The 27051-nt window shown below is 39.1% G+C and overlaps 1 protein-coding gene across 1 annotated transcript in view; it reads right to left on the minus strand.

The window, feature by feature from the left end:
* Positions 1-4264: 4264 nt before the first annotated feature.
* The window catches only part of dlgap2b (discs, large (Drosophila) homolog-associated protein 2b), a 67378-nt gene continuing 44591 nt past the window's right edge, over positions 4265-27051 (minus strand). Inside the window, exons 2-6 of the mRNA XM_069708526.1 lie at positions 22995-24151; positions 16274-16491; positions 14361-14514; positions 12672-12891; positions 4265-9205 (exon numbers count right to left, since the gene is read on the minus strand). Of these exons, the coding sequence (XP_069564627.1) occupies positions 8391-9205; positions 12672-12891; positions 14361-14514; positions 16274-16491; positions 22995-24080 (2493 nt within the window). The 5' untranslated portion in view covers positions 24081-24151 and the 3' untranslated portion in view covers positions 4265-8390. The remainder of the gene's footprint in view (positions 9206-12671; positions 12892-14360; positions 14515-16273; positions 16492-22994; positions 24152-27051) is intronic.

Consider the following 27051-nt stretch of genomic DNA (forward strand, 5'->3'; position numbering starts at 1 on the left):
GTGTCCCTTAATTAATATACAAGTAATGTACTAAAACATAACATGCATCATCTGAATCTGAAAACGGAGAGCTCTAACCTTTCATATTATACAAACTTAAAAGACACAGAGCCGAAATCATTAACATAGATATGACGATCAAGTTAATTTAAAAATTCAGGGTTCGGTAAAACCAATTTAAAGGATCTCGGTTCATGGTTTTAAATGATAATATATTTTGGATCTGTGGCTATTATTTAAAGAGATATTCAGTATCCAAATATCAAGCTTCTTTTTTTTTTTTTTTTCAGTACAATGTGCCTCTTGAAAGAGGCACAGAACATTGAAAGTTTTGCAGTAAAAGGCCAGCAAAAATGTAATGTATAGGCAAAGACTTAGAAGAAGAAACAAAGACAGATATTATTATCAAATACTGAATAAGCCACTCCACAACTGTCGGCTAATGCCACAAACATGAGCTTGAAAGGGAAAATGTAAGTCTCTGTCAAGTGGCATTTTTGTAGAGTTAACAAAAATGAGGTTCAGACAGTAAGGCAACAAAGAAAATCAGACAGAATGCGCTGAGGGACCCAGACAAAGAACATGTTTTCAAACTTAAAAGCAAGATAGCCTGCTTTTTGTTGTCTTTTTTAATTTCAGGACTGCCTCTGATGATGCAACAGTATAGTGTACTGAAAAGCGTTGCATGCTGCACAGCAGCATGTGGCGCTTCACTTTTCACATTCCCATTTTTCTAATCTTTTATGAAATGGGTCTGACCGCCCCACTAACTTCTATAACCAATTTACTGCCTTTGTATTTCTCTCTCTATTTGGTAGCATGAGTTTAAGTCAGACTTTACATGAAGTGCAAGTACACAGCTGCTCTTAAATTGTCATTATAATCTCCACTTTAACATTCAATTACAATCACTTCTGTTAACTTCTTTGACTGATGCAAATGAGATTCCCAATTGATTATAAAAGTACATAAGAGACTATGGTACTCACACGGACTTTATGTAAAGTGTAACCTAATACCATTTCAAAATAGTTCTGGTTTAGAGAATATGTAACAGACCTTTGCTCTCGTGCTTTTTCACCAAGACCTCTCAAACCTTTTGCTTCTTTGCGTTCAAGACTTAAGTTTCAGAAAAATCGTTGAAAATGTTCTGATAGTCTCTCCTCTCCGTTCGACTTCCTCCGTTTGTGCCAGAGGCTGTTCTTGCCATAGTTGTGGACTCAGACTGTCAAAGAGGCTGGTGAAACGCTGTTCTTACTCAGGTCAGGGTGGATGGTGGGTTAATGACATGCAATGACTTACGAGCTGCGTACATAAGCATGGGGGCTGAAGATGTTACAAAGTGAATGGGAAGTGTCGCATTTCACTAGTTGTTGTTTTGTTCAACTCCAGACTACATTCACCTGAGAAGATGAGTTACTGTCTAGTTTCACTCCATTTTAATAGGATTACTACAAGGTACATAACTGCGTACAGGTTGCCAACTCCGACCTTTTCCATAAATTAAACGTAGCTTGCTCATTGGGAGGCACATCACATGACAATCCCCTTAATGTATAAAGTATTTGAGAAAAAAAACACAAGATAATCACTAAAGATGAATGCATTTGAGTAAAAATATCTGTTCAGTGTTGGACTCCGGGAATAAATACAATTTACTCTTACACCGAAATATTCTAAAATGCAATTTGCTTTCTTTTTCTTTTTTTTGAAGACGTCTCCTCTAAATCTTTATTTTCTCTAGTACATTACCAGCCCTTTCTTTCGTGTGTGCATTTTTCCTCAAATGAAATTACTGTGCTCAATAAAAGACCAAGCATGAATTTTTTTTTAATCAGGATTTCTATACATAACCTAATCCGTGTGACGATCTTCTTCTTCTTTCGGTTTATTAGTGAATAACAAACGTGCATTAAAGGTGCATACCGCCACCTACTATGTCGGAGTGTGTAGATTGATGGTAGTTGATCATCTGAAGATATTCCCTCAGGTCTAGGATTGAGTTTATGTATGGCACTGGTGGTTTGTAGAGATGGAGTAGATGGACTAATGAATGAATGGATGAGTTGACGTAGGACAACTAGCAGGACTTGAGGGTGTGTATAGGTCAATCATTTTGAAAGAAGGTTTGTGTAGCCCTATTTTCTTTACAGTTAAACAAGCATGTTGTTCATAGTCACATACATATATACATACAGTGGTGATGCCCCCATGGATGCGAGGTGGATTAACCTTTTATGTATGATTATATCACAACAAACCAATACAAATCAATGGGCCGGAACTATTGTCAACAAATCTTTTACATTGCCTTGGACCCTGTGATGATGTCGTGGTTAGAGTCTGAAATAAATTCACAGTAAACTTTTTTTTAGCTACCAGGGATTAAAAAAAAGTTAAAGAAATGAAAAAAATAATCCCCCTATCAGCCGCTAAAGGCAAACTAAAGTTCACAGAACACTATAATCAAAAATCATACTGACCATTTTCCTGTTGTTATAACCTCACCTCTAAATGGAATAACACAATAAGTTTGTCTTGAATGTGGCACAACAAATGTTTGAAATTAAATAAGGGTCTGCAGAAGGTCGGATAAGAATATTGTGTGTATAAATATTAAATATTTGTCTATGGGTGGCAGGAGATTAATAGTCTAAAATGTAAACGGGTTATACAGCTGGGAAGTGTGCAGGAAATCTGCCCGTTCCCCGTGTACATATGGAAACTGTCATGAAAAGGTCTTGGGTACACCAAAACATTTGGGTTTAATTGTTTAGGGATCTAAATCTTTAAAAAAAAAAATCATTTACATGTTTGATATCACCATTCACGGGCTCTGCTGCTTGCTACTGTATGGCAGTGGCAGCAGATTATAAACTTTGCCAACAAATATAAACATTTCATTATGAACAGAACTTTTGACTTTTAGCCTACACAATATATGTAGTCCGAGAGAGAATTGATTGTTCAAGACAAGCAGAGTAAAAATACTCATGGAACCAATAATAACTGCAGTATATAGTACTGTACCTCCCAAGTGTATGTGACTGCAAGTTTAATACTGGATGTAGAAGTTTAGAAGGTGATGGACTAAAAGAAAAGTTCCAATTTTCAATGACTAAAGATAACACTTTCCAAAATGACAGAATCTGTGACCATGTGCAATACTAGATATGTCACCCCCCACCTTTGAACTAAAGGTCAATATAGTATCCTTCCTTCCCTTCCCCAATCTTAGAAGAGATGAAAAACCACTGAAAGCAACTGATGAGATTACAAATCTAAAAAGGTATTTTCATACATCGACAGCAAATTATATCTTGAAGCTGCATTGATTTGTGGTGGTTTGTAGAACAAAGCTGTTATGTTGGTCATAACTTCCTTGTAGCATGCCAGTATACTCAACATAAAGACACACTATTGTGTTATTTCCCTTGGTTTCCCTAAAGAAAATGTATACAATGTTTAAAGCAAGAGGGTGAATTGCTACCAATACCAATGAATTTGAACAGAACCGTCATATTAAAACATAACAAAGAAAGACAAACCAAAATAAAAAACTTTATGGACTTTGCAAAAGGCTTCATGCGTATCTTAGTTAACGTATGTTCCAGTTCTGCAAAACAGGTTTTAAATGGAACAGTTATTCTTGTCTCACTTTGCTCAAACGCAGAAGATACTGTAAAAAAAAAAAAAAATGCCAGTGTGCTAACACCAGGCCGAAATCAAGACAAGTTGGTGAAGTCATTATCCAGGACGACTACACCATCTTGGAAATTCCACTGCTTTCAATGTGGAAACAGATGAAAACACTTAAATGTATTATACATCAACTTATGATAGATCTTGTTTTTGCCAAGTGAAAAATGTAAATGATTCAGACAAAATGAAATGAAAACCTGTATTAACAACATAGAAAAAAAGATATAATAAAGCAGTTCCCTACCAGACCTACCGTACTCTCTACGCCCCCCAGCTAAGCTACGGACGCCTAAAATGGGGAGGGGGGAAGAAAAAGGAAAACAAATAAACAAACAAACAAACAAACAAACAAAAAGGTGATAGCTTAGAAGAAATCAAGGCATATCAAGAGGGTCAAAGTATAAGACTCCAGGTGCCAGGCCCATGCTGTGTGTTCGCAGTGTGTTCGCAGTGTGCAGACTGTGGACACAAAAAAAAATACAACTTATGTAAGTGAGTTTAGTCTTTGATGCCATTGTAAAGCTATGACCCCCATTTTTTTCCATTTAAATTACCATAAACATAAACATCATAAACATTTTAATCCATTGTTTTATAACAATTTATGAAAAATACATAAGGCCAATAAAAGTTTTAAATGAAAATTCACAAGAAACACCACAATAAGCAAAAAAAGGAAAAAAAAGAAAAGAAAAAAGTATCACACTGTTTTCATTTGTTTAACAAAGTAAGCATAAGCTAACAAATGCGGGCTAAACTATGGTTTTCAAAAGGATGCTTTATAGCTTTGACAAAGTCTGACTCACTTAACAATGCAGTCTGAGATCCCTGAAAAATTGCAACATGAACAGAGTAGCATGAAAAAATGCAAATAAATGCAGGAAGAGAACACAGGGGTAGAAAAAGATTTATATTCAAGCTGTATTACAGGTTCAGGTGAGATCCATCCAAAAACCGTTGTCCTAATAACTGGACTTCACAGAGTTGGCACAGTTGTTGCATCTCTGGATGACAACAAAATGTAAACACAAACGTATGGGGTAACTGACTACATACTGTAACATATTAGATACTGTATACAATTCAGAATCTCTTATAAATAATTATATATTTCATTACACAAAATGTGATTGCATGGTTAAAAATAATTGTAAATACCCTTTTTCTATTTCTTTTTCAGTCTTTGTTAAATGCGTATATTTTACTATATAATTTAAAAATAATATTTAGATCTGTATAGATCCATATTTTTGCTACATTTCAACTTGCTTTCAGGTAAGGGTAATTTCTTTGGGCTAAATAATGAGATGATTATGAAACACGTATTTATAGCATGAGTGAGTTCCCTGGTGTCAACCAATCACCAGTTTGAAGGTCAGTTGTTTATAAATTTAGAAGAATGTTAAGTATTTTTTTTTTATACCATTTCCAATTGTATTATCACAGGCCTTTTTATTTTTGTATTTTACTGTAGTCAGTTAATAAGTTGTCAATTATACATGTATGATTTTTCAATTGTTTTGCATATGATGTCACAAAGCATGTGGATGCTACTACATAGCAGGAATCTCACCAACAAACTCTTTGATTCTAGGATACATATAAGCTTAAATGGGAGAAATATGAATGAAACAACTGTTTGGCAGGAAACACTAAAACACATTTTAGTGTTGCCTGTGGCTCATGCACAACAATAACTAAATAATATCATTTTTTTCTTTCTTTTTTTTTAAAGAGCCACCAATATTTTCTGAAAATTTCATTCCATTTCAAGCATCGATGATTTGCATGAAGGCTCAACATAAACATCTAATATCTATAGCTTCAAAAATTTATATGACATACAACAACAACAACAAAGGACTTGCATAGAATGAATGAATGCAGATTGGAGACATCGTGATTGGCCAGTCTTCAGCACCTTTAAATTAGTTTGCATTCCCCAAACAATGGGAAAATATGTAAGTAAGGAATGCCACTGCAATCCCATCTTAATTATTCAAAAAGCAGAAATATGAATACAAGCCTTTCCCATTTTTTTTTCATATGTACTATATATATATTTATATAATAAAATGATTGTTGACTAAATGTCACAGTCATATGCCTTTCACTGAATTATTTTATGATTTAGTTATGATTATCTGAAATGAAAGACTCTAGCATATTTATTTGGGGTTTTTAACAACAATAAATAGGTTAGAAACTTTTAGAAGTTCTTACTCTGTATTGCAAATCGTAGAGAATGACAACAATACACCTTTGCTCATTCATTCCCTTCTTTGCACCAAAACCTCAAGTTCAGAGTGAATGAATTGTTAAAAAAAAAAATCCACAGCGATACATGCCTTAATATTGTGTTCCTCTGTAACACACATATTAGAGTATCAAGGCAAATGAATCATTTAGTTAGGCATTTAAGCTCAGCTTTAAATGAGTTATGGCAACAGGTGTGTGGGGCGGAGCTACTGCAAGAACTCAAAAGGAAATGTCTGCCTTTTTTCTCCCGTGGCTTCACCTTTAATTTTGATCTTACCTCTAGTACAACCTCCAGTATAAATATCTTTTCAAAATGCCACTTTTTCGGTAAATATTGTCTTTTGGTCATGCGAAGGGGGAAGAAGATCCACTCTCCTTATAAAGTGAGAGGTGATACCTCTCCTTTATTGAAAGTCTTTTTGAAAGGTTCACATTTCAGTCAGGGGTCTGATACATACAGGCTTCCCAGGGTCCTGTGCTGCATTGATCGTCCAAAGATATGTGTTCAAACTTGAGATGTTTATTGTTGGCCTCGGTTCCATGCGCCTCAGTATTAACTTTGGTACGCCATGTTGGTATGATGGGACAATGACGCAGATGAGTGGTTGAGGGGAATGTCAGTGGCTAATGAGCAACTATTATTTTATTAGTAACACACAAAATGAGCAATCGGCCAAACATAACAGATGATTGAGGGTTCCCACCCATTAGGGTTTGACAGGAGCCCAGCTAAGCCATCACTAGTGAGGCGGTGTTAGTACATTCATTGATACTATACTGCACCTCTGGGGACATGTCAGAGAGGTAGAGGCCCTCAGCGGCTCTGATTGTCTACTTATAGGGACCAATGTTTCTCTGCTATCTTTCAGAGGTGATGAACTGCCCGAGCAACCATCAACCGTTACCAGAGAAATGCGACATTTAAAAAATGGTGACCATGGTAGAATTTAATTCAGATTTCTAAACTTAATTTACTCCAAAAAAAAGTAGCTCAAATTCAGTGTTTGTTCCCATTGCCTCTAAAGTAAAAACAAATGTAGTATGAACAGGTAAGACACTTAACTAAACATTTAAAAAAAAAAAAACTCCAGTCACCACCATACGAAAAACAACATGTGAAACACTGGTATGAACTACCAACTTCCTTATGAGGTGTAAAAACAGTTGGATGATGAACATGGTGAAATAAATGGAGACAAACCTTGAAGACTGGAGAAAGTGCTGCGTTTGGTTTAGAACCACAATTACTACTATAACCCCCCTCAGCGCTGTCAGAACACAGTATGTTTGTAACTGCAAACAGTACAAGTATTTGATATAGGTTTCTCTATATACAAAATGGTACATTTATATACATATACAGTGTTTGAACATGAATGCAGTTTGTGCAGGAATGAACTGAAGCTGATACATTCATACTTCATGATCACTGTGAATCCCCCTTACTGTTTTACGCTCCACGTGCTGTTAAGACTACGTAGTCAGTTTAAATGATTCATCGTAAACACTTTTGATCTGGGACTTAGTCCTCAGAGCCTTGAGATGGTGCAATCCATACAGCTTTCCAGAGGATTAGACTACTACAAATTTTGTAGGAGTTGTAATAACTTGTTGTCAGCACTATCGACTGTTTTTTTTATTTTTTTGTTTGTTTTTTGTTTTTTTTGTTCTTACAGTTACGTCTTTATGCTGTGTGGTTTATCACTTCACCACTAAGAACATTGGGAATTTTCAGAAATGCCCATTTCAACTGGAACCAGCTACAAAATGAATGAAGGCCATGATAAAGGAATGCTTTGATTAGGATAAATAAAAAGGAAATTATATATCAATATATTCTTAAATAATGTATTCCTCTTTAATGTATTCAATAAAAAACTAGGGTTTATAAAGTTATTCACAGTATTTTTTCAGTATAATTAGGTGCTTAAGAGAATGTTTCTACATGAAGAGAAACTGGAATGAACATGAGCTATTCAAATTCATGTGCAGAAACAAACCAGCATATGCCTCACTGCACAATGGCTGATTATTGAGTTTACTCATTAAATATCCTTCAGATTTCCAATCATGCTTACTTGAATTGACTTATTCTCTGAAGGTTGGGTGTTTAAGACAATGGAGGGAAGATGATGCTGCACTTGTTGGCACTTGAGGATCTGAATATCAGCCACATTCTCGCTCACATTCTTATGTCACCTTATTCTGGTGTAAAACAAAGTCATTCTCTTTTATTCCATGGCTAAGCAAGACACTTGTTAAAAGATTGCTTGAACAATATTGTAACCTGTTCAAGAGATGACAGACTCTGTGTCTGCATAGAGTAAAGGGACATCTAACAACAGCATTGCACTGCTTCTCTTGATAAATGTCAGGTTTTCACCCTGGCTTCCTCATCCCCTTTTACAGTATGCGTAGAATGTGAATGATTAGAATGACATAGACAGATATGACATGGGCCCACTGGTGTACTTCCTGCTCCACAGTTCTAGACTGGCGCTCCTGTGACCACCTGTGTGGCCACCTGTGTCTGGCGGCTTGTGAGCCTTTTGCATTTTGTTGATCTCCCATGGGAAGTCCTCTATTGGTAGTGGGCTGGCAGGGCTGCTCGACCCCTCCGGCGTGCTCTCAGGAGTTCCTGTTATGATCTCAATTCGAGGTGGGTCCATCAAATCCATGATGCTGAAGGGTGCTGGCTCTGGCTGGCACATCACTGACTTGTCCTCCGTATTCTGTCGAACAGACCAACTCGAGCCCGCTTGAATTCCTATGGACACTCTGTCGTCTGTTTGCGTGGTGCTGTCGTTACAAGGCTCCCGGCACAAAGTCCACATATTGTAGCACTGAGTAAAGTTGAAGAAGTTGCTGTTAAACGTTTTTAATTCCCCGCAGACATCTCTTCGCAGCTCTGCTAGCTCATAGCGCATTGCTGAGATTTCATCCTTCCATTGCAAGTTGAAGGCAGCAACCATGTTAGCAGACTCCTTAAAGGCCTGGATGGCCTGAGGAACCGGCGGCTCAGAGGTGGCTATAGGTGAGGCAGAAGGGACCCTGTATGAAGGTGGGGATGCCGGTGGGACAGAGATGGCTGTAACGGTGGAGCTAGTACTGTGGTGGCTGCGAGCAGCAGCAGTCTCTCTCTCCAGCCTTTCGAGCTCCGCATAGGCAGAGGAGCTAGCACCATCATCATCCTCTATCATGTCGTCATTTAGTAAAGATGTCCCATCCACAACATCATATCCCTCTGGAAGAAAAATGTAAATATGCAAACAGAAGGACATTCAAGGTGAAAGGAACAGCTGGAGCGCGATTTGATTTGGATTCTCAACTAGAAAATAAACACATATCTATGGAAAACATACACTATGTGAGTGGCAAGTTTCAAAGACAGACAGGATTAGAACCATTGATTTCCCACTATGATCTGTGGTTTTAAAGGTTAAATAAGGTATGAGCACCCACTCTATCTAGTGTGCTGTTTTATGTGAGCCTGCACTAGAGTTGTTCAAAACCATGAGGTAAGCACATAGTTGGTGGAATTAATGATGGCATATTTTAGAAGTCGCTTATTGTCAGTAAAAAAAAAAATTGGACAAATAGATTTATTTCTTTAGTTGTTGTTTTTTAAGTGTAGTTTTTTTTATGAAAAATCCCAAATTGGATTGAAGGTCAACTGGAGATACATTCTCCCAGAGCCAATACAGAATATAAACCTTTTTTGAAATAGGTTCCTCAATCCCTTCACATAAAACAATTATGACTGTCAATAAACTCACATACTGTAGGCTTTTCACCATGTTTTTACACTGCCTTCTCACTCATCTCAAGGCTTCTTTCCATCTTTTCACTGCACAGCACAACAAAGAGTGGAATTAAACATGAAATACATCAGTCATTATCAAATCATGAATCCATTCTACGAGAGCCCTTTTCTCAAAACATATAAAATATTTCTCAGTGACTTGAAATTTGTGCCATTTTGTGCAAAAGAAAAGATGTAAAGGGAGTAGAAGAATCACAACCCACTGGGCCAAGAAGCAGATATGAACCCTATTGAACATATCAGGTCCAAGGTGGCTGATTAGACCATGTGGAGTAGTAAGTAACCTGGTGAGGTGAGGGGTCACCCTCCCACCCCCTTTGAGGGCTGCACCAGGGAGCGGCTGCAATCCCACAGTCAAAGACAGCTGACAAACTCGATGCCGAGGGTTAGACTTTGCCACATTTGGCCTTTTTTAAAAGAAGTCAATTTTTTCATGGAAAGAAAAAAATAAAGGTCACACATGTACAGCAGACAGATGCTGCTCTCACAAATGATTGGAGACAGTGGCAATGCGATAACATTCAGTGCTATTTTTATGGTTACGACATGAAAACATTCTGGAAAAGTTTGGGAAGTACATCTCTCAGACATTTACACTTACAATGTGATCTAAGAACACTTAAAATAGAGACATGGTAAACAACTCACAAAAGCCAGCATCACATTCATCACTGTAATCAATATCAATGCTTTAAGAAGACATCAATCAAAATGTCTGAGGTTTTATGAGTTGTTTGGAACCGTGTTTGCTACTTGGGATAACATAACGAGATATTTCTACCAGCTACACGTTAACTCTATGTATCTGTTATTCTTACTGAGAAGGCAGTGCAAAAACACACATATACATAGATATATGTATGCGTGTCAACATTAAAATACCTGCAACAATCATCACTGATGCCTCCAGTTGTTCTTTCCCCCTGGTTATCCTTCAAGAGATGGATGGTCAAATGGAGAGGGGTTTGCTGCTCGTCTGCCCTATGGAGCATCATGGGATCCCTTCCCCACTCATGGGGCCACTAGCCTCGGGGTTTGGTTCATAAACTGCTTGCAATTTAACTATAAACTAAAACTAAAAACTAACATAAAAACATGATTCCAGGAATCACTGATTTTCTTTGATAGCCTGGTTATTTTATTTATGATTAGGGCCACTATTCCCTCAGAACAGTGCAAAGAGTACACCAAAGGACAAATATTATTTACATCTGTCTTGGATGGGAGGTAATAGTACTTTATAAAACTAATCACCATCCAGGGAACCCTTTTCCTGGGTTGCTACAACCTTATCTGGCACATTGTAATTAGTGCATCATGCTAACCTTCAAAATACTTCACAACATATTGTACAATTAACTTCTTGTTTCAGCCCATATCGAGTGGACAGATTTGGAGCAGAGAGCTAAATGAATAGAGTTCAGCAAATAAGACGGTGGGATTGGAGAACACTCCTTTATCCTCAGTACTTCTGTCACATCGAAGAAATCGTAGATGGAAACCCAATTGGAGATGAAAGGATTCCAAAAACAAAACTCCAGGTTCAACAAGAAAACAAAGCCAACAAAATGAGTAAAAATGCAAATGTCTCCAATATTAAATTGACAGAAAAATGTACAAAAACAATAAAAATTCCAGGTCATAATATTTAAAAATGCACATAGTTAGAGAAAAATGTTTCAATAGGGTTCATAGCTTTACTCTTGCAGGCAAACACCAAATACACTTAGTGAGGGAGTTACTGCAAACACTCTGCTTGCACAAAGAACCTGAAATGCTAAATTATGGGATGTATTGCTTGCACTGTGTTGCACAAAACCTTGAAGTCTTTGCATGTTGTATTAAAAAAAAAAAAAAAATTAGCGTGTAGTAAAAATATTTATGCAAGTCAAAAACAAAACAGATTTCAGAAACTGTTTAGGCTCATTGTCATGCAGTAGCAATAACAATGGAATATGACCAGTGACATTTAGTGGGCTCCATTGAGAAATTGCAGTCGACAGTGACTTAAGGAAGTCCTGTAACAGCGTTCACATAGCATTCATTAGCTGATTTGGCTGGTTTAATGCAACACAATACAACAATACTGTCAATAATTGTCGTTTGTACTTCTCAAACGCTACAAAACCATCAGTGGACAGTTCCTTTGTGCAACCAGCGTGTGTGTGCGTGTGTGTGCGTGTGTGTGTGTGTGTGTATACATGTTTTTTTTTAGTCTCTACAGCTTGTCGACTTACCTTAAATTTGTTATTAGATTTGAGTTTTTTGTTCAATTTCAAAGCCAGTTACAAAGTATGTGCTAATGTGCAACAGAGCAGGGGGAGGACAGGTGGAAGGTTTGTCCAGTGTATCCTCTCAACACAAATACGTCAGCAACCTACCGCTCCCCTACCCCTGGCCCGTTTCAGACTTCACCCCTCCCTAAGTAACTCGCACGCTTCGCACAACACATATAAAACACCACAGTTTAACATGCTGAGGGGAGGGACTGTTCCTCTTAGGCATGCCATGTAGTGTGGCTGTGCTGTGTTGTGGTAGTGTGTACCATCTGAGTGTTTAAAATGCAACCCCCCCCCTCCCTTATCCAAGTTTTCAGCTGGGCAACACCACAAGTGATCAACCAGAAGCTTGGCTAATGATGCATGAATCGTGCAAAGTAACACACAAGCAGATCCACCTGAACAATCAGAAGTATGCAGTGGCAAAAACAAACACACGCACACCGTAGCTTCCAAAGTACATAAGTGGAATCATTCAGCCTGGCATCTCTGAAGCTCAAGGGTTCCCCACTGTACATATGTAGGTATTTTAAGTTTGTGCTCATGTATAGGATGTATGAGGATATGTAGACTAAGCCCTCGCTCACTTAGGGGGGGGATTGTTTTACCTGTTGTGGATCTGAGAGTTGAAGTGACAGTGGAGGATGTCATTGAAGGCAAGCAGTCATCATCTTGGGAATAACCAGCCTGAATTGCGCGGAGGTAACTGTGGCTTCGAGTGCGGAACGAACCAGGCAGGTCCAAAGCCTCCATGGCCTGGGATTCTACTTCACTAAAAACGGACTCGCAAACTGACTCAAACTGGCCATTGATCTCAGTCTCACTCACCTGAGAGACAAAAACAGGAATAGCAGTCCTTAATTTTTCCTCTTCCTTTCTCTTTCTCACTTTGATTCTTCCCCTTTGCACAGCAAATATGAAGGAGTGTTAGCATAAAGAAAACGCCACTGTCAGTTTTGACCTTAAACTGAATAAATGTCAGATCAAATGAAATACGAAAATGCAAATGACAACAAAAGCAATCAGAAAAATATACAGTTTGTTACAAAGCATTCAATTTACCACAAACCCCTAAACAAACATGTGCTATACTATGTACTGAATGCGGCTAGATGAAATAAAGCACACTGCAGTCTCAATTCTTTATCTTGTAACTAGCAAGTAAATAGTAGTATAGTATCGTATCCTAATAAATTCCTCTAGCTGACTCAAGATGATCAATTAGTTGATGTTAAGACAATGCAACAAAATTCAGGTCACGATGAAAAGAAGCTATTTAACTACTGTTTTTTCTGTCATGTCTTGTACTATTCAAAGTTCCTGGTCACAGTTGAGGTTGTATTGTTTGTAACATTATAAGTATGTGCACTTGTGTATATCTGTCTGTGTAGCAGTTTAATATTCCTTGAATTGAATCTTGCTTTCTGCTTAATACGTTAGAGTTTAGAGTAAATGATATGACAAAAGCAGGGCAGGGTTTTACTAGTATTATTAAGACTGTTGTTCTGTTATTATGAAACTGGGTCTTAGCTGCCACAGGAGTAAGCTGATTGTACAACCCTTCTTTTGGACAATCTTTCCTCCTGTTATTCCTTTTCCATCTAGGCTTTGTTGCTGGCTGTGTCACAGATCTTCTTACTGTAGCAACCACGCCTTGTGCCACCATGGAGGTCCAAAACAGACTTGCGTAATTGATCCAACTGTATAGATTCATAGCAGGGTATTAAAGGGGGAGGTACCTGGAAAGGTTTGCGTGTAATGTGAGGTTAGACTTTTAAGTTGTTGTGTCTGTAGGCCTAGTCTACATTTTAGTACAATACTTAAAAAAAATTAAATTAAATTAAAAAAAAAGGTTCAGTTAACCAATACAAGCTGCTTCTGTTGGTGTCGTTTACTAGATAATTAGATGACATGCCATAATAACAATAGAGTGATGTAGCTTGTGTCAGTGGTATATTCGAGACATCAGGGTGCAAATGAATATCTTAATTTCTAAATGACGTACAATTTTACATTTCTTTATAGTAGAAAACACTTCAAAACCAAACAACTTTAGCTGATTAATTCAGGCAATCAGTCCAAAACAGCACTTAATTATGCCTATTGATTAAGTTGAGGCAGGTCAGGCTGTGTGTACAAGCTAACAATCAGCTGTGGACCTCCAGTATGGACATCTGTGGATGTTTAATGTCTCCGTAATGTCCTCTACACAAAACCGCTACAGACAAACATCATAACATTAGCTCTCATTCACGTGTCCAGGTGTTGCCACTGTACGATGCATGTTTGAGACTCACCTGGCTGACGCAGCTAGCCTGACTGAGGGTGCTGACGGCGCGCATGTAGCTCTGGTTTCGAGAGCGGAAGGGCGGAGGATGAAAGGTGGAAGGGTCCAGCGTGACACTGGGATGGGGCCGCAAATCTCTTGTGGTTTGTAAATGGTAGCCGTGGCTGAACAAGGACAAGGGGTGGGGACACACACAGTTTCACAGGTCAGAAGCCACAAACGCCACATCATTGGATAACGCTGCAGTTAATCAATCTGTTGGTCAGCATCTAATAAGTAAGGCATACCATATTTATGATTGAATCTCCAAAATGAATATCAGCCTCTTAAATGACTCATCTTCGGGTTTGACTAGTTTAACCTCAAGTTTCCCATGAGGAAGCAGTCTTCCATCTAACCGCAGGGAACATGTATAGCTTGGCTCTGGTTCTTCAAAGTGAAACCATGAAAGCTTGGAGCTACAATAATAAGAGATTGTTACATTCTCCTCCAGCGCATAACAAACAAGAGTACTGTTTTGTTCGTGGACAAAAGCAGAAGTGATTAGAACCCTGCTGAGATGATGGTGACAAAAATAGCACCGAGCGCTGAGTGGCAGTCGGGATGACGAATGCGTGATGCCTCCCCAGGTTCACAGAATTTGGCTGTGTCTGAAAACCACACTGCCTGAAAACAAACAGTCACAGAGAACAATCCACTGAATAAAAACAAGCCGAGCAACGATGAGCTTAGTTCCCTTGTGAAGGTGAGGCAATGGCATCCTCCAGATCACAAATAAGCTCAGTGGAACACCGGACGTTGTGCTGGTTTACCAAGAAACAGACAAAAGGGCCAGTCGCAGTTTGCTAGAGAGAGACGATTAGGGAATGATTAAATAGTTAGTGGAATCTAAGAAGCAACATTTAGTTTTGAAAACACAGTCGAGTAGCCACTGATCTGCACCCAGTGTTAATATTGTGACAATACCCACCTCTTCTGAATAGTTAATCACTATTTTGTCACACTATTTGACCAGTGCAGGGATTTTTGCAACACCTTGTACATGTTAACCATGATTATTATTATTATTAACAATAGACATTGTGCACCCCATTTGTATTACTAGGTAGATTCATCACAACAAATAAATCTACCAGTATAACACAATACAGTTTAACAGCACTACAAACTACAGTCTCCAAAACTACCATAAAGTTGAATCAACACACTCACAACTTCAAAAGCTGCACATTGTAACCATGATGAAAATAGTAACGATATTGCATTCGACTGCATTAGATTAAGAAAGGCATACCTAATATACTGGTGAACAACTGTATTCCACTTTTTTTTTTTTTTTTTTTAAAGCAAAACAAATAAATGTGGTTCCAGGAATAAATACAGAAGTAGACATACTCAACATTTTGCTGTTTCACTGATCAAACACATTTTTCCTTCGAGGCTTCTCATCCTTTAGTGTACTGTAACGCACCAGTCAGTGACTTTAACATCTGCTCTTCCATGAGTCAATGTTACAACACTTAAGCTTCCTGCCTTGAGTCCAACGTTGAATATATGAGGCAATGTTGCTAAAGACTCGTCAACAATATTGCGATGAAGTGAGGCACAGTGTCTGTGTACGGTGAAGTAATACTATTAATCTAGCACACCAAAAGGGTCCCAAACCCAAAACCATGTGGTTGTTCATCACTCAACAGAGCATCACTGAAACTGTTTCTGTGGATCAAAATATTTCGCCAACAGTGCTGGATTTGTGAGGTCAATTTCTAAAACGGTTGAAATGCACTGGATTCTTTTTCATCATTTTACCTTAACTTGAAGCATGACCTCTGAACATCTATTCATCTTTTAATGGTTCATTAAAAACCTCAACACACACTGTAGGGTAAGCATGAACATACTGAGCCAGGCAGCCAGGCCTACCTGTGGGAGTCTAAATGGGGTCTCTGCATGGCTGATTTGAGGACAAGAGCGTCAGACCGAATGCCCTTCTGTGGAGAGGTCTTAGGGCTGGTGTCAGAGTCTCCACTTTCATCATCAATCTCTCCCATAGCTTTAACGTAGCTACTGCTTCGCATCCTCCGACATGGGATCTCGTCATCTTTCTCACCTGGGTATCCACTCCACTCATCCTGGGGCACCTGTGGGAGGTAACATACCCGCATTAAATGCTGCATACACATTCATAACCGCAAGGTTGTAATATTCTAAGCTATTACTTTTACATTTGAGTCAGTATCTGAGGTGACTTGATACTTGATGTTTAGAGTACAGATGTAACAGTAGCTTGTTGTGCTCAGAGACAAAATATACAGAGTGTACAGGCTTGTGTAAGTGAGATATTATTTGCAAGTACAATGGGGCCCAATTAGCCAAAGGAGTGAGAAGAGTATCAGGACAAGCGTTCGGATAAGCTGTGGCTGTTTTTTTTTTTCCCTGAACAGAAAATGAAGCTAATTCACATCCCTGGTCTCAAGCGCCACCTCTACTTCATTCACCTCGGAATCTAGCCTCTCAAATTAAACAAGCTCTGTAGTTAACCTTAGTCTACCCATGAGAATCAGACCCACTGGGGCTCTCCCACTGAGTTTTTATCTGGCACTATGTAATATGAATACCGTCCATTGTTCTGGCTGAGAGCGCTGTTCTTTAATACAAAGTTGCATCATGATGATTTCAGCGTGCTCGGGCCGAGAACTGTAAGTGCAATGTGAGCGCAGGCCAGTGGGGGAGTGGGAAGAGGGGACAATCATGCAAGAGAACCGGGCCTAGTGGGAGTAAAAATCAAAAGCAGTTGGACAGATCAGATAAAGATGAGTGGGATGAATTCAAAAAGGATATAAGGGGGGGGAGGTGGGGGGGGAACAAGAATCACAGCTAGATTTAAGTTGCAGTGTTTCACATATCTCCATGTGACAGAGATTCAGACTGTCCCCTTTTCATTAATGCTCCTTTTCTGTTCGAAATAGCATTTTTCACAAGATGTAATTTTTTTTTTTTTTTTGCTGCACAAAGAGCAGTGAGCTTTATGCATGTGACAGCAGCAACAGCAGTTTGTTTAGAATAAACAGAAGAACTCGGTAACCACTGTTTATTGGCCTGATGCTGGCTGCAACTGTGTGGGGGAGTGTAAGTGAAAGCCCTGTCCCATCTGTATTCCTTCGAACAGTGGGTGGTAATGAGAAGGAGCACTGAATCTGGTGAGGGAACTGCTCATGTACTGTGGATTTATTATACACAGTGAGATAAATTAATAGTGTTGTGGGTTGCAAGCAGGATCTTAATAACAAAACTTATGTAGTTGAAGTATGTTTTTGTTAAGTTTTCCATGGCTGTCCTCCAGACATTCAGGTTTCTTCACACCTTTTGAATTGACAAAGTAGAGTACTGAATCAAAGATAACATTAATACATTCATACTTTTATAGGTTCTTTTAAGAAAACACCATTCACTTCCAAAGATTTTTTTTTTTTTTTTTTTTTTTACTTAATATTCTTAGACAATACAAATAAGCCTGGATGTGCAGGATCCTTAAATTTCATTGTTTTTCTAAATTATAATCGATATCAAGTTTCCCAAAAAATGGTATATCAGTGTGTCAGCAGTATTTAAGAATTTTAACAACAATATAACTTTAAAATAGCCACAATCTACCCTTCTATCCATCAATATTTAGTCCATGTTTGTTTGGAAGAATACTATTCCATCAGCACATTTCTAGAGGTCCCTCGAATAGTGCTTTTACAAATCTTTTTTATATCTATACATCTTTTTTTTTGGATGTCACTCGTATTGCAGATGAAAACATGAGCATACTTAATTCAAGGATTTTTAGAAAAAAATTAATAGAATTTCCCTCTTGGCAGCGGTGCAGTTTGTGTATTTTTACGCTTGCACAGCAAAGGCTGCCAATCATACCCCTGAGGCTCATAACTAACTTTTGAAATCACAACACTGTCATTAATGCCACTGCAATATGCAAACATACAAGCTGCACTGGGTATGTTTTTCACCTGCTCTACCTCAAAATCAATTCTAAGGAAAATATGATTATAATCCAAATTAAAATGTGTATATATCATCGCAGACATTATGTAACATTAATATGCTTCAGTATATATATACTAATAACTGTAAGACTGTTCTTAACACAACAGCATCAGGATTAACATAGTGATTAACAGACTGTGCTAATTACTGTACTCCTGCACTGAAAACCAGTAGGCTTTATTAGATTTTGCCACAATCGGAATCGATATAGACTACATCCAGTTTAACTCATAACAATTACCCTCAATATTTTTCATCATCCCATTGAATCCACTGTTTACAATTGAGCTTATCTGATTTTACTGACTGAACTTTGAATAATATTGACAAAGTCAGTTTGTTCATTGGATTTATATCGCTTTCTCCCTCTAAAGATGGAGATGTACGTTGGCAGTGTATCACACACGTATTGATCAGGCATGTAGCAAGTACATCATTGTGTCGGTGTGGTGCAGCTGTAGCCGTTGTCCCAGTGGACAGGCGAGTCTTAGCCCTAGAAACAACAGCCCGAGGCGCAGGACTGTCCTTAATGCTCTGCCAGTTACTCACTTTACCCAATCATACAGCTTGACTGTTACTCTGCCGCAACTGCTGAACTATTCTGTCCGAGAGCAGAGCAGCTGATACCCCTCTTTTCATCGAGAAGTAGAGCAGTAAATTCTCCATCGCTTCTGTTCCCAATATCTGTTCTTGTTCGCCATCTCTCCCCCTCTCAGTCTCTTCTTCAACAATACCCAATATCCTCTCTGACTTGACGGGCCTCTTCGGCAGGGCAGTCAGGTGAAGGACTAGACGGCATGAGGCACTTATGAACATTTTCTCCTGTGTGGAAGGTGGCAAATGGGGGAAAAGTTGAAGGAATTAGGCATGATAATAATAGCACCCAGTGGGTCTCCACCGTCGTTAATCTAGTGTGTTTTACTCAGATGTTTTCCCCAACTGTTTTTGTAGGGAAGATGCAAAGGGCTCTGAAGCATTAAGACCATATGCTGCTGCAACTCTCCAAAACAAAATGACCTTGTTTGGGGAAGCATGGCTCGCTGCTTTAGCACTGAACGCCACATATCAATCATTTGCAACAGCAAGTAGAAAAATCCCCATTGATGATTGTTCAGTCGGCTTATGTTGTGATATTAGGCCTCTTTTTGCATTCTCTCAACCCTGCCTAACTTGGAAGGTAACATAAAAAAACAACCTCTATCTTTTTTTTTAAACTATCCCTCTTACTAATCTGCTGTGTATACGTTTATCCTCTCCCACATGAGTAGAACAAAATACAGTTCTGGCCTGGAAACTAAATTAATCATCCTCAAAGACAGCAATAAAGTAAAAGAATAATTTTCCTCCTAATGTGCAACCACTGATCATCTGGGGCTGCGGTTAACAAGGCAGTCATCACTCATGGAAGCAGCGCGCTAGCTCATTAGCATTACCTTATTTCTGTGCTCATTTGATGCTACACCTGACAGAACCTGTTCAGCTGTGCCTCTGAGGCAGCTAGACAGGCAAGCTGCTTTACACCATCATTAGTTACTACTACACTGAGGATACTTTGTACAAAAATAACCTCGGGATACATTTTTTTTTTTTTTTTTTTTTTAATGCAGATGTGAAACTGCATCTAATAAAAGAAGAAGAAGAAAAAAAAAATCCACCGACCTGTTAGACTTGGCAGAACACATTGTAGTTAGTAAATGTGAGAGTCTTGTAATTTCATCCCACATTTTGTCCGTTGTTAGCTTTTGAAATAGTGAGATAAGATATCACGTATTTATTTCTGGAATAAGCGGATGCATGCAAATCAGCCGGATGTTATACACCCTTTGACAGAAGTGCAGACTATTACCCAATTGTCTCCATAGTTTTTCTTGGAGTGTAGGTAAACGATTGTTGGTTCATTTGGGCGTACAATACCACACTCTAATTGCATCTGTTGAAATGGTCCCATATATCACAGGAAGGACACCAGCTCAACCTTTAGGGTTGTTAAAGTAGAGTCTCTAATAAAGACATTAAAGCCAGACAAAGTCCCCCCCCCCCCCTTCCTTTTTTAAATTCCCTGCCATCCCCTAAGAGCTTTTATTACGATAGTAAAGGGAAAGCAATGTACGGACTGAAGCAAGGACTGACTGATTGAAGTTAAATGATTTGAATAATACTGCAGATAACTTGTGCAATGTCTTTACTGCACAGGAAGCACTGTTTCCCACCTCCAAAACATGCTTTGAGATAGGTTTTAGATCGATTTTAGGACCAGGCCAGAAAATTATATATTTATATTTTGTGTCGCTATTTTAATCCTGTTAAAATTTCTGTGGCGCAGGAGACCAAGCAAGGTTAGTGATAGAAGATAGCTGATAATTAGTAAAAGTCAATTGTTGAAATGTAGACAAAGTTTAAAGAAAGCCATGCCGAAAAAAAGAAAGTACCAAAAAAAAAAAATCCTTGATAGCAGACATGCAAATTTCATGCATTTATTAAGTTTCCATGCAAAGTCATGTATTAGTGTTTCTTACCAATAGTAATAGTAAGTACAAAAACTACAATACTAACAATATCTCTTCACCGGTCCTCATTTAGTTTGCCAATTATTCTTTACAGCTGTAAATTATAACTGGACAACTAATTCCTGTGCCTTAAGACAATCTTTAAAATTTGAACGGTAATATAGAGTTTATCTAGCAGTTACTGTGTTTTACTTAAGTTTAACCCCACCCTCGTTGGTATGACACCAACTGAAACAAGATTGTGTCAACAGCTTCCTCAACGCACACCTGTCCCTCCTCATCACAAGAGAACACATCAAATAGATCAAACTGACGCCTGTACAGATCTCCGTTCATTTACTCCTCTGATCAAGGCTCTCATTGTGGACACGCTCAGTGCAGAACGTGCCCATGTGGCAGCTGCAGGGTCTCTGCCTGCTGACACATAAGCTTGTCAAATGCCAGCGAGAGAGCCTCTCTGTTGACACAGACTCCCCATTGCACACAAACAACTGCAGTTGGTGTGTCTGTGTGTAACTGTGCACTTCACATGGCATCAGAGTTCATACACTGGGCAAAGATTCAGCATCTCTTCCCTCTCCAAGCATGGACAGGTTTGCATCCAGAACCCAAGTGAGCTTTTTATGGGTTTGTATGAGTGCGGCACCATTCGAATTCATTGCGATTCGTAAAAAAATCTGGACTTTCACTAAATGTTGATTATAGTGCGTGCACATCTTTAGTTTTACATTTTCCTAAATTGGGTGCAAGTGACCAACAAATCATTTTTCCAAACTAATATGTTTCTAAGGCCTATTGAAGGACCATTTTTAAGTCTTAGATTCCAGAAGGTGCTGAAATCCTGCTCATCATATTGCCATTGTTTGTAGATCTTAAGTCATCTTCACGTCAAGCAATTTAAAGCCGGACTTTGAGCTTTGCGTTCCAATACTACACCCACTGTGGATCACTGTGGAGTAAAGCATAGCTGTGCTGAGTATTCAAAATATAATAAATTAAATGAAAGGTTGCTGAATGCTCAGACATTTGGCTTTTGACTGTATTTTGGAAGCCAGTACCTGTGGCTAAACTGCTAAAGATCTGTCTCTTAGCGTGTTTGTAGTAGAGCAAGAAAGAGGCCCAAAAATTATGACTGAAATTTTATTTTTATTCTAGTGAACAACCTCCTACAGAAGTGCAGCTGAGCAGTATGCAGTATGTTTTTCGACACCAAACCTTTGTGTTTCCCACATTGGAGTTTGGCTCAGTGCTTGTTCTCAGTGCTTTTCACAATGACATTGATTCACTCAGTTGAGCTCCACGTCTTAATAGACAATAGCTCCCCGAGGTGACCACACAAAAGGGAACCCTGGTTAAATATATTGACTTCTCGCACTCCTGGACACTGTAATTGCCCTCAGGAGAGTAACCGAAAGAAAGGTGGACTCCAAAAGCCTCCCTGGCAGGGCTTCTAATCAATATATCAATCACTGCATTTTACTCCAAGGGACCTTGATGAAGATGAGTGGATATTGATCTCAATTATTGTTTGTTATATTTTCAGATAGATGATGGCGAGGGTTTCTAGTCTTTACTGCCCTTTCAATCTACCAGAAAAATGTAGCCTTAAAAATTATCCTTTACTTGTTAGACTTTTCAAAATAGATGGATTTTCAACAAGAATCCCAGTACACAGAAAAGCACGATTACTGTCAGGGCAGCATTGACAAGTTAGTGTACAAGTTCGCTGAAATAACTAAAATAGCTATTTCTGTTCCTAATTTTTAAACACTTTACATACATACAACTACAATAAATGAAACAACGTGCATGTATGATTTAAGTGCAGTGATCCTCCGATAAACATACTGTAAAAACTACTAGATGATCCCTCTCAAACTGAATTTAATGTGAAGTTTACAGTATAACCTGTGTTTATTTACCTGCCATAGCATGCATGCATGCAGATGCACACAGGGACATGAATTTCAGCAGTTCCATATGCAACAGCAACCCAAAGAGCCCTAATCCAACTTTTGATATGCATTGCTTTTAAACTATTTTTTTTCTGTCCATTTAAGATATAATTTAAGAGAAGTACGCCTCACCTGCAGGTAGTGACATGTCCGCAATGAAGGCTTGAGGTCTGTGTGCATCATGGGTTTCTCTAAATTAAGCGATGACTTCCTGTAGGCTTCCTTGGCCTGGCTGACTGTTAGTGTCGACCAGGAGCTCCTCTTCATGAATTTCCCCTCAGGTGCCATGGCCATGCTCTCGCAGGCTGAGCACTTGACATCGTTGTTACTCTTAGAGGTTTTGAGTGACAGGTCTCCAAAGTGGTGGCTGTGCATGGAATCTGGGTAGCAGTGGCTGACATGTTCCCCGTGGTGCCGTGACATGACACTGGGTGTGCGGTAGGTGCTGTCACTGTCCAGGTTGTCGTCTGAGCTCCACCAGCCACCGGAGCGGTGCTTGCGTTCTTTGCTCTTGCTCCTCTTGCTACCATGTTTGGTGGAGTGGTGGCCATGATGGTGATAACCCCCTCCTCCTCCACCTCCTCCGATATCGCCTTTTGTGCCATTCATCTTGGACGATCCCTCCAGGGAGTGGGACTTGGTGAAGAGCTTCTGGACAGAATGAACGAGGTGTCTGATGCGGCCAGGACTCTCACTGCGTTGCTCGGTGGTGGTGGAGGTGCGCTGGTACTGTAGCGTGTGGAAGCCGTCGCGGTGTAGTGGCAGTTGTTTCTCAAACTGGTCCAGTAGGTTAGCGGGGAGGCGGTTGCTCTTGGTGCCGGCGTGGTGGGAAGAGGCGGCTGCCGCCGCCGCAGCGGCGGCGACAGCTGGGGAGGTGGCAGAGGCTGTGATGGCAGCGCAGTCGTCCCGTGTGACTGAGTCATAATACTGAGAGCTGTAGTGCATTCTGGGGAAGGTGCTGCTGGAGATGTGGTCGGGTGCAGCAGCCGGGGCCATCATGACAGGGGACATCATCATGCAGTCAGAGTGGATGGAGCTGCGCGGCGAGTAGCGGTGGTGGAAGTCCATGGGGCAGCTCTCTGTGGGGCTGAGCAGGTAGGACGAGTGGCGGGAGTCAGCGCCATGGTGACTGTGGAGGTCATGGACATGGGGGTCGTAGTCCAAGCCATGGGGTAAAGGAATCTGGTGCTGGGAACGGCTGCTTGATAAGCCCTTCATGTTCCTGGCTGGAGGGAGGCGTCTGCCTTCATTGAACTTTCGAGACGGGGACCAAGATGAAATCTTCTGGTCTGTTTCACAGAGACGGGGGAAAAAAAGAACATAAAAACATAAGATCCTGTGAGATGGAGAGAGAATTGCTGTGAAGAACCTTAAGGAGTTTCTCTTTTTAGTCCAAATCCCCATAAATCAAAAGTGCTTTTGGAGATCTCCTCAAAAGTAACAGCATGACAGATTAATACGCTTGTGGGAAACTCTTCACATCCCTCCGACATTCATAATGACAACAATCGTCATCTCAATCACACTGACATTGAACGTGCATGTAGACATGAGTGTGTGTAGATTCATGTGCTGTTTCCGGCACAACACCTACCAATTATCAACACTCACAAAGGACAGACCATATTACGCGAGAATGTTTTTCACGGTAACAGTACACATGAAAGTACAATCATTTCTAACTAAACAGCTTAGAGGTTTTGAAGCTCAGTGAAAGAGAGTTTACTTCCAATGAATAATTTGTCATAGATTACTGATTATCTCCTTCAGGCCATGATGACTTCAATAATCTGTTGGAATATTTTTTTTTTTGCACACAACCGATTTTATTATTTTCGGTAATGGTAGATGTCTGCCAATGAATTTAATTTCTATCTGGGCCAAAAAAGAGAATACTTCACCGCAGAGAAATACAGAAAGAGAACATGTCTTATACAGGATATGTTCATTTGGTAGAATTTAATTCAAAAGAAAGATAAATGGTGTTATTGTAAGAATATTGTATAGACTGCTGTAGTTTCAACAGAAGTCAACACCAGTCATGTCTTAAGACTGAAACACGGCTTCAGAAACGGTACAAGTATTGAGATTCTGCTTGGTATCTTGTTTCAACCAAATATTTCATGTTGTCAGAATACAGAAGCGGGTCACGTCAAAATGCTTTCATTTTATGGTTTAAATAATCCACTCTGGACTTTTTTTTGGCAGGAAAACATGGATAAATCTTAAGGATATGGGACTGTTACTCGTAGCTCCCAAACTCTATGCCAAATTGTCTGTATTAGATCAGCCACCATTATTAGGTTACTCTTTTAAAGCCAAAGGCCAGTTGTGCGTCATTTCATCCAATGCAGCACTTGTTTGCAGAAGACTAGGCTCCATAAACTCGTCCCATAGCAATCTTGTAAGTAGTGTTGCTGATTCTCTCAACAAATTGAACAAACTCCTCTGGAATCGGTATTAAAAGTATTACTTCTCAAAGCCCTGCGGTGGAAAGACAGTTGTTATTAGCTGTATGCCTAATTATTTTGGAAGACAATTGCTCATCTCTGGGCGGTGTTCACAAAGAGTAACACATTTTGTTGACTTCAAAGAGACTTTTAGATGAGAAAAATTTGGCAGCTTTTTAAAAAAATTTTTTTTATGGGGGTTAAAAAGTTCAGCATAACCTCCCAAATCCTTTTGCTCCGCCTGTCTCTGGAAGATGCTTCATGATGAATATTGTTCAGGCTCCCGAGAGTTTTTCCCTGCCATGTTTATTCTGTACAAAGCCGAAAACGATGTGGGAATTTTAAGATCATAGTTTATTCTTGTATTTCTCACTCTTACTGCAAAAAAGTAAGAGGAGAAACTTTTTAAATTCACTTTTCTTTCACGGTAGTTCCTTCCTATTTATTCCATGTGATATCATGATTTCTTCATTTTTGACTTTGTTGCCTGTTAACAATTTCTCTGATTAATACTGTGATCACTACAATCTGTAGAGACAAACGCAAGAGTTTTGTAATTATTATCAGTGCTGCAGGTTGTCAAAAAGACACTACGCCATTGTTAATGTTTTGACCTTCAGAAACCAGTAATTAATGAGTATTCTGCTCAACATTCAATTTCAATCAATTTTCATTTTCCAGTTTAATAAAGTTAGCCCTGTGGATATTTGGAGACCAAATTGGTTTCTGGACTTTATTAATAAATTCTTGAAAATTGAGAGAAAGATTTTAAAAATAAAATAATAATAATAATTCCAAAACTGAAAGAATAAATTCAATGATATTGAAATTGTGTAATGATGTTTTGATTATGATTTGCCAAACTTGAATAATTACATGCTCGAACAAGTGATTCCCTTGTTATTTAAATCCTAACATGATGCTACAGTTGACAGTTTGTGCTGTAATCCAAATAATGATAATCCATTATTTTCTGTCATTATCAGAGACCCTACCAATATTACTTTCCATTTTTCTGTCTCACAGAGACACAGAAGTCTCCATCTTGGATATGAGATGACACGTAAAACAGATGGAACTTGTCAACAAAATGTGTTAAAATGAGCAGCATTATTAATAGTATCTGTCCTCACGCTTAGCTCACTGCATAACGATTACAGCCTACATCTTCCCGGCAAATGATAAAACCCTAAAACAGGCAGACATTGTTGAGGCGCTTTATTGTACGCCATTCCCCTGTAATTAATTACTTTAGGTTTCTCTGCAGCAGGAAACCCCAGTCTGGAACAGAGCACATCGTCTTGCATAACGTTTGGGATCTCTGATCTCACGCACCATTTCAAAGGAGCCAGAAATAAAATGCACAGTTGTCATGGCAACCACTGCTGAAAACCCAGGAACTGTAATAGGATTTTCAAGGTTGTTTGGGGTGGATCCCGGTCTCGAAAAGAGGGGAAAGAAAGACACATAGTATGTAATGTGATACAGGCTCTTGTTTCTTGACTCTATGGCTTAATTTGGTGAAAGGCGTCTCATGTCAGATGCATCATAGCAAGTTGCGCTGCAATTTGTTGACTTCAAGCACCAGACATAACTGCACGTTTGATTATCACTTAAGATACATCTTATAATGTCTGTCACCCAAACCTGCGTTACACTCCTTTAAAATACATACATAGTTCGGCAACCACTAACATTTTCACCATTAGTAGGATTTGTTGAGCTGCAGTTTTTTTTTT

This window comes from Brachyistius frenatus, unplaced genomic scaffold (assembly GCF_029030835.1).
Source record: "Brachyistius frenatus isolate BFR_SWC_R1_liver_20210118 unplaced genomic scaffold, ASM2903083v1 Contig_76, whole genome shotgun sequence".
Taxonomy (NCBI): Eukaryota; Metazoa; Chordata; class Actinopteri; family Embiotocidae; genus Brachyistius; species Brachyistius frenatus.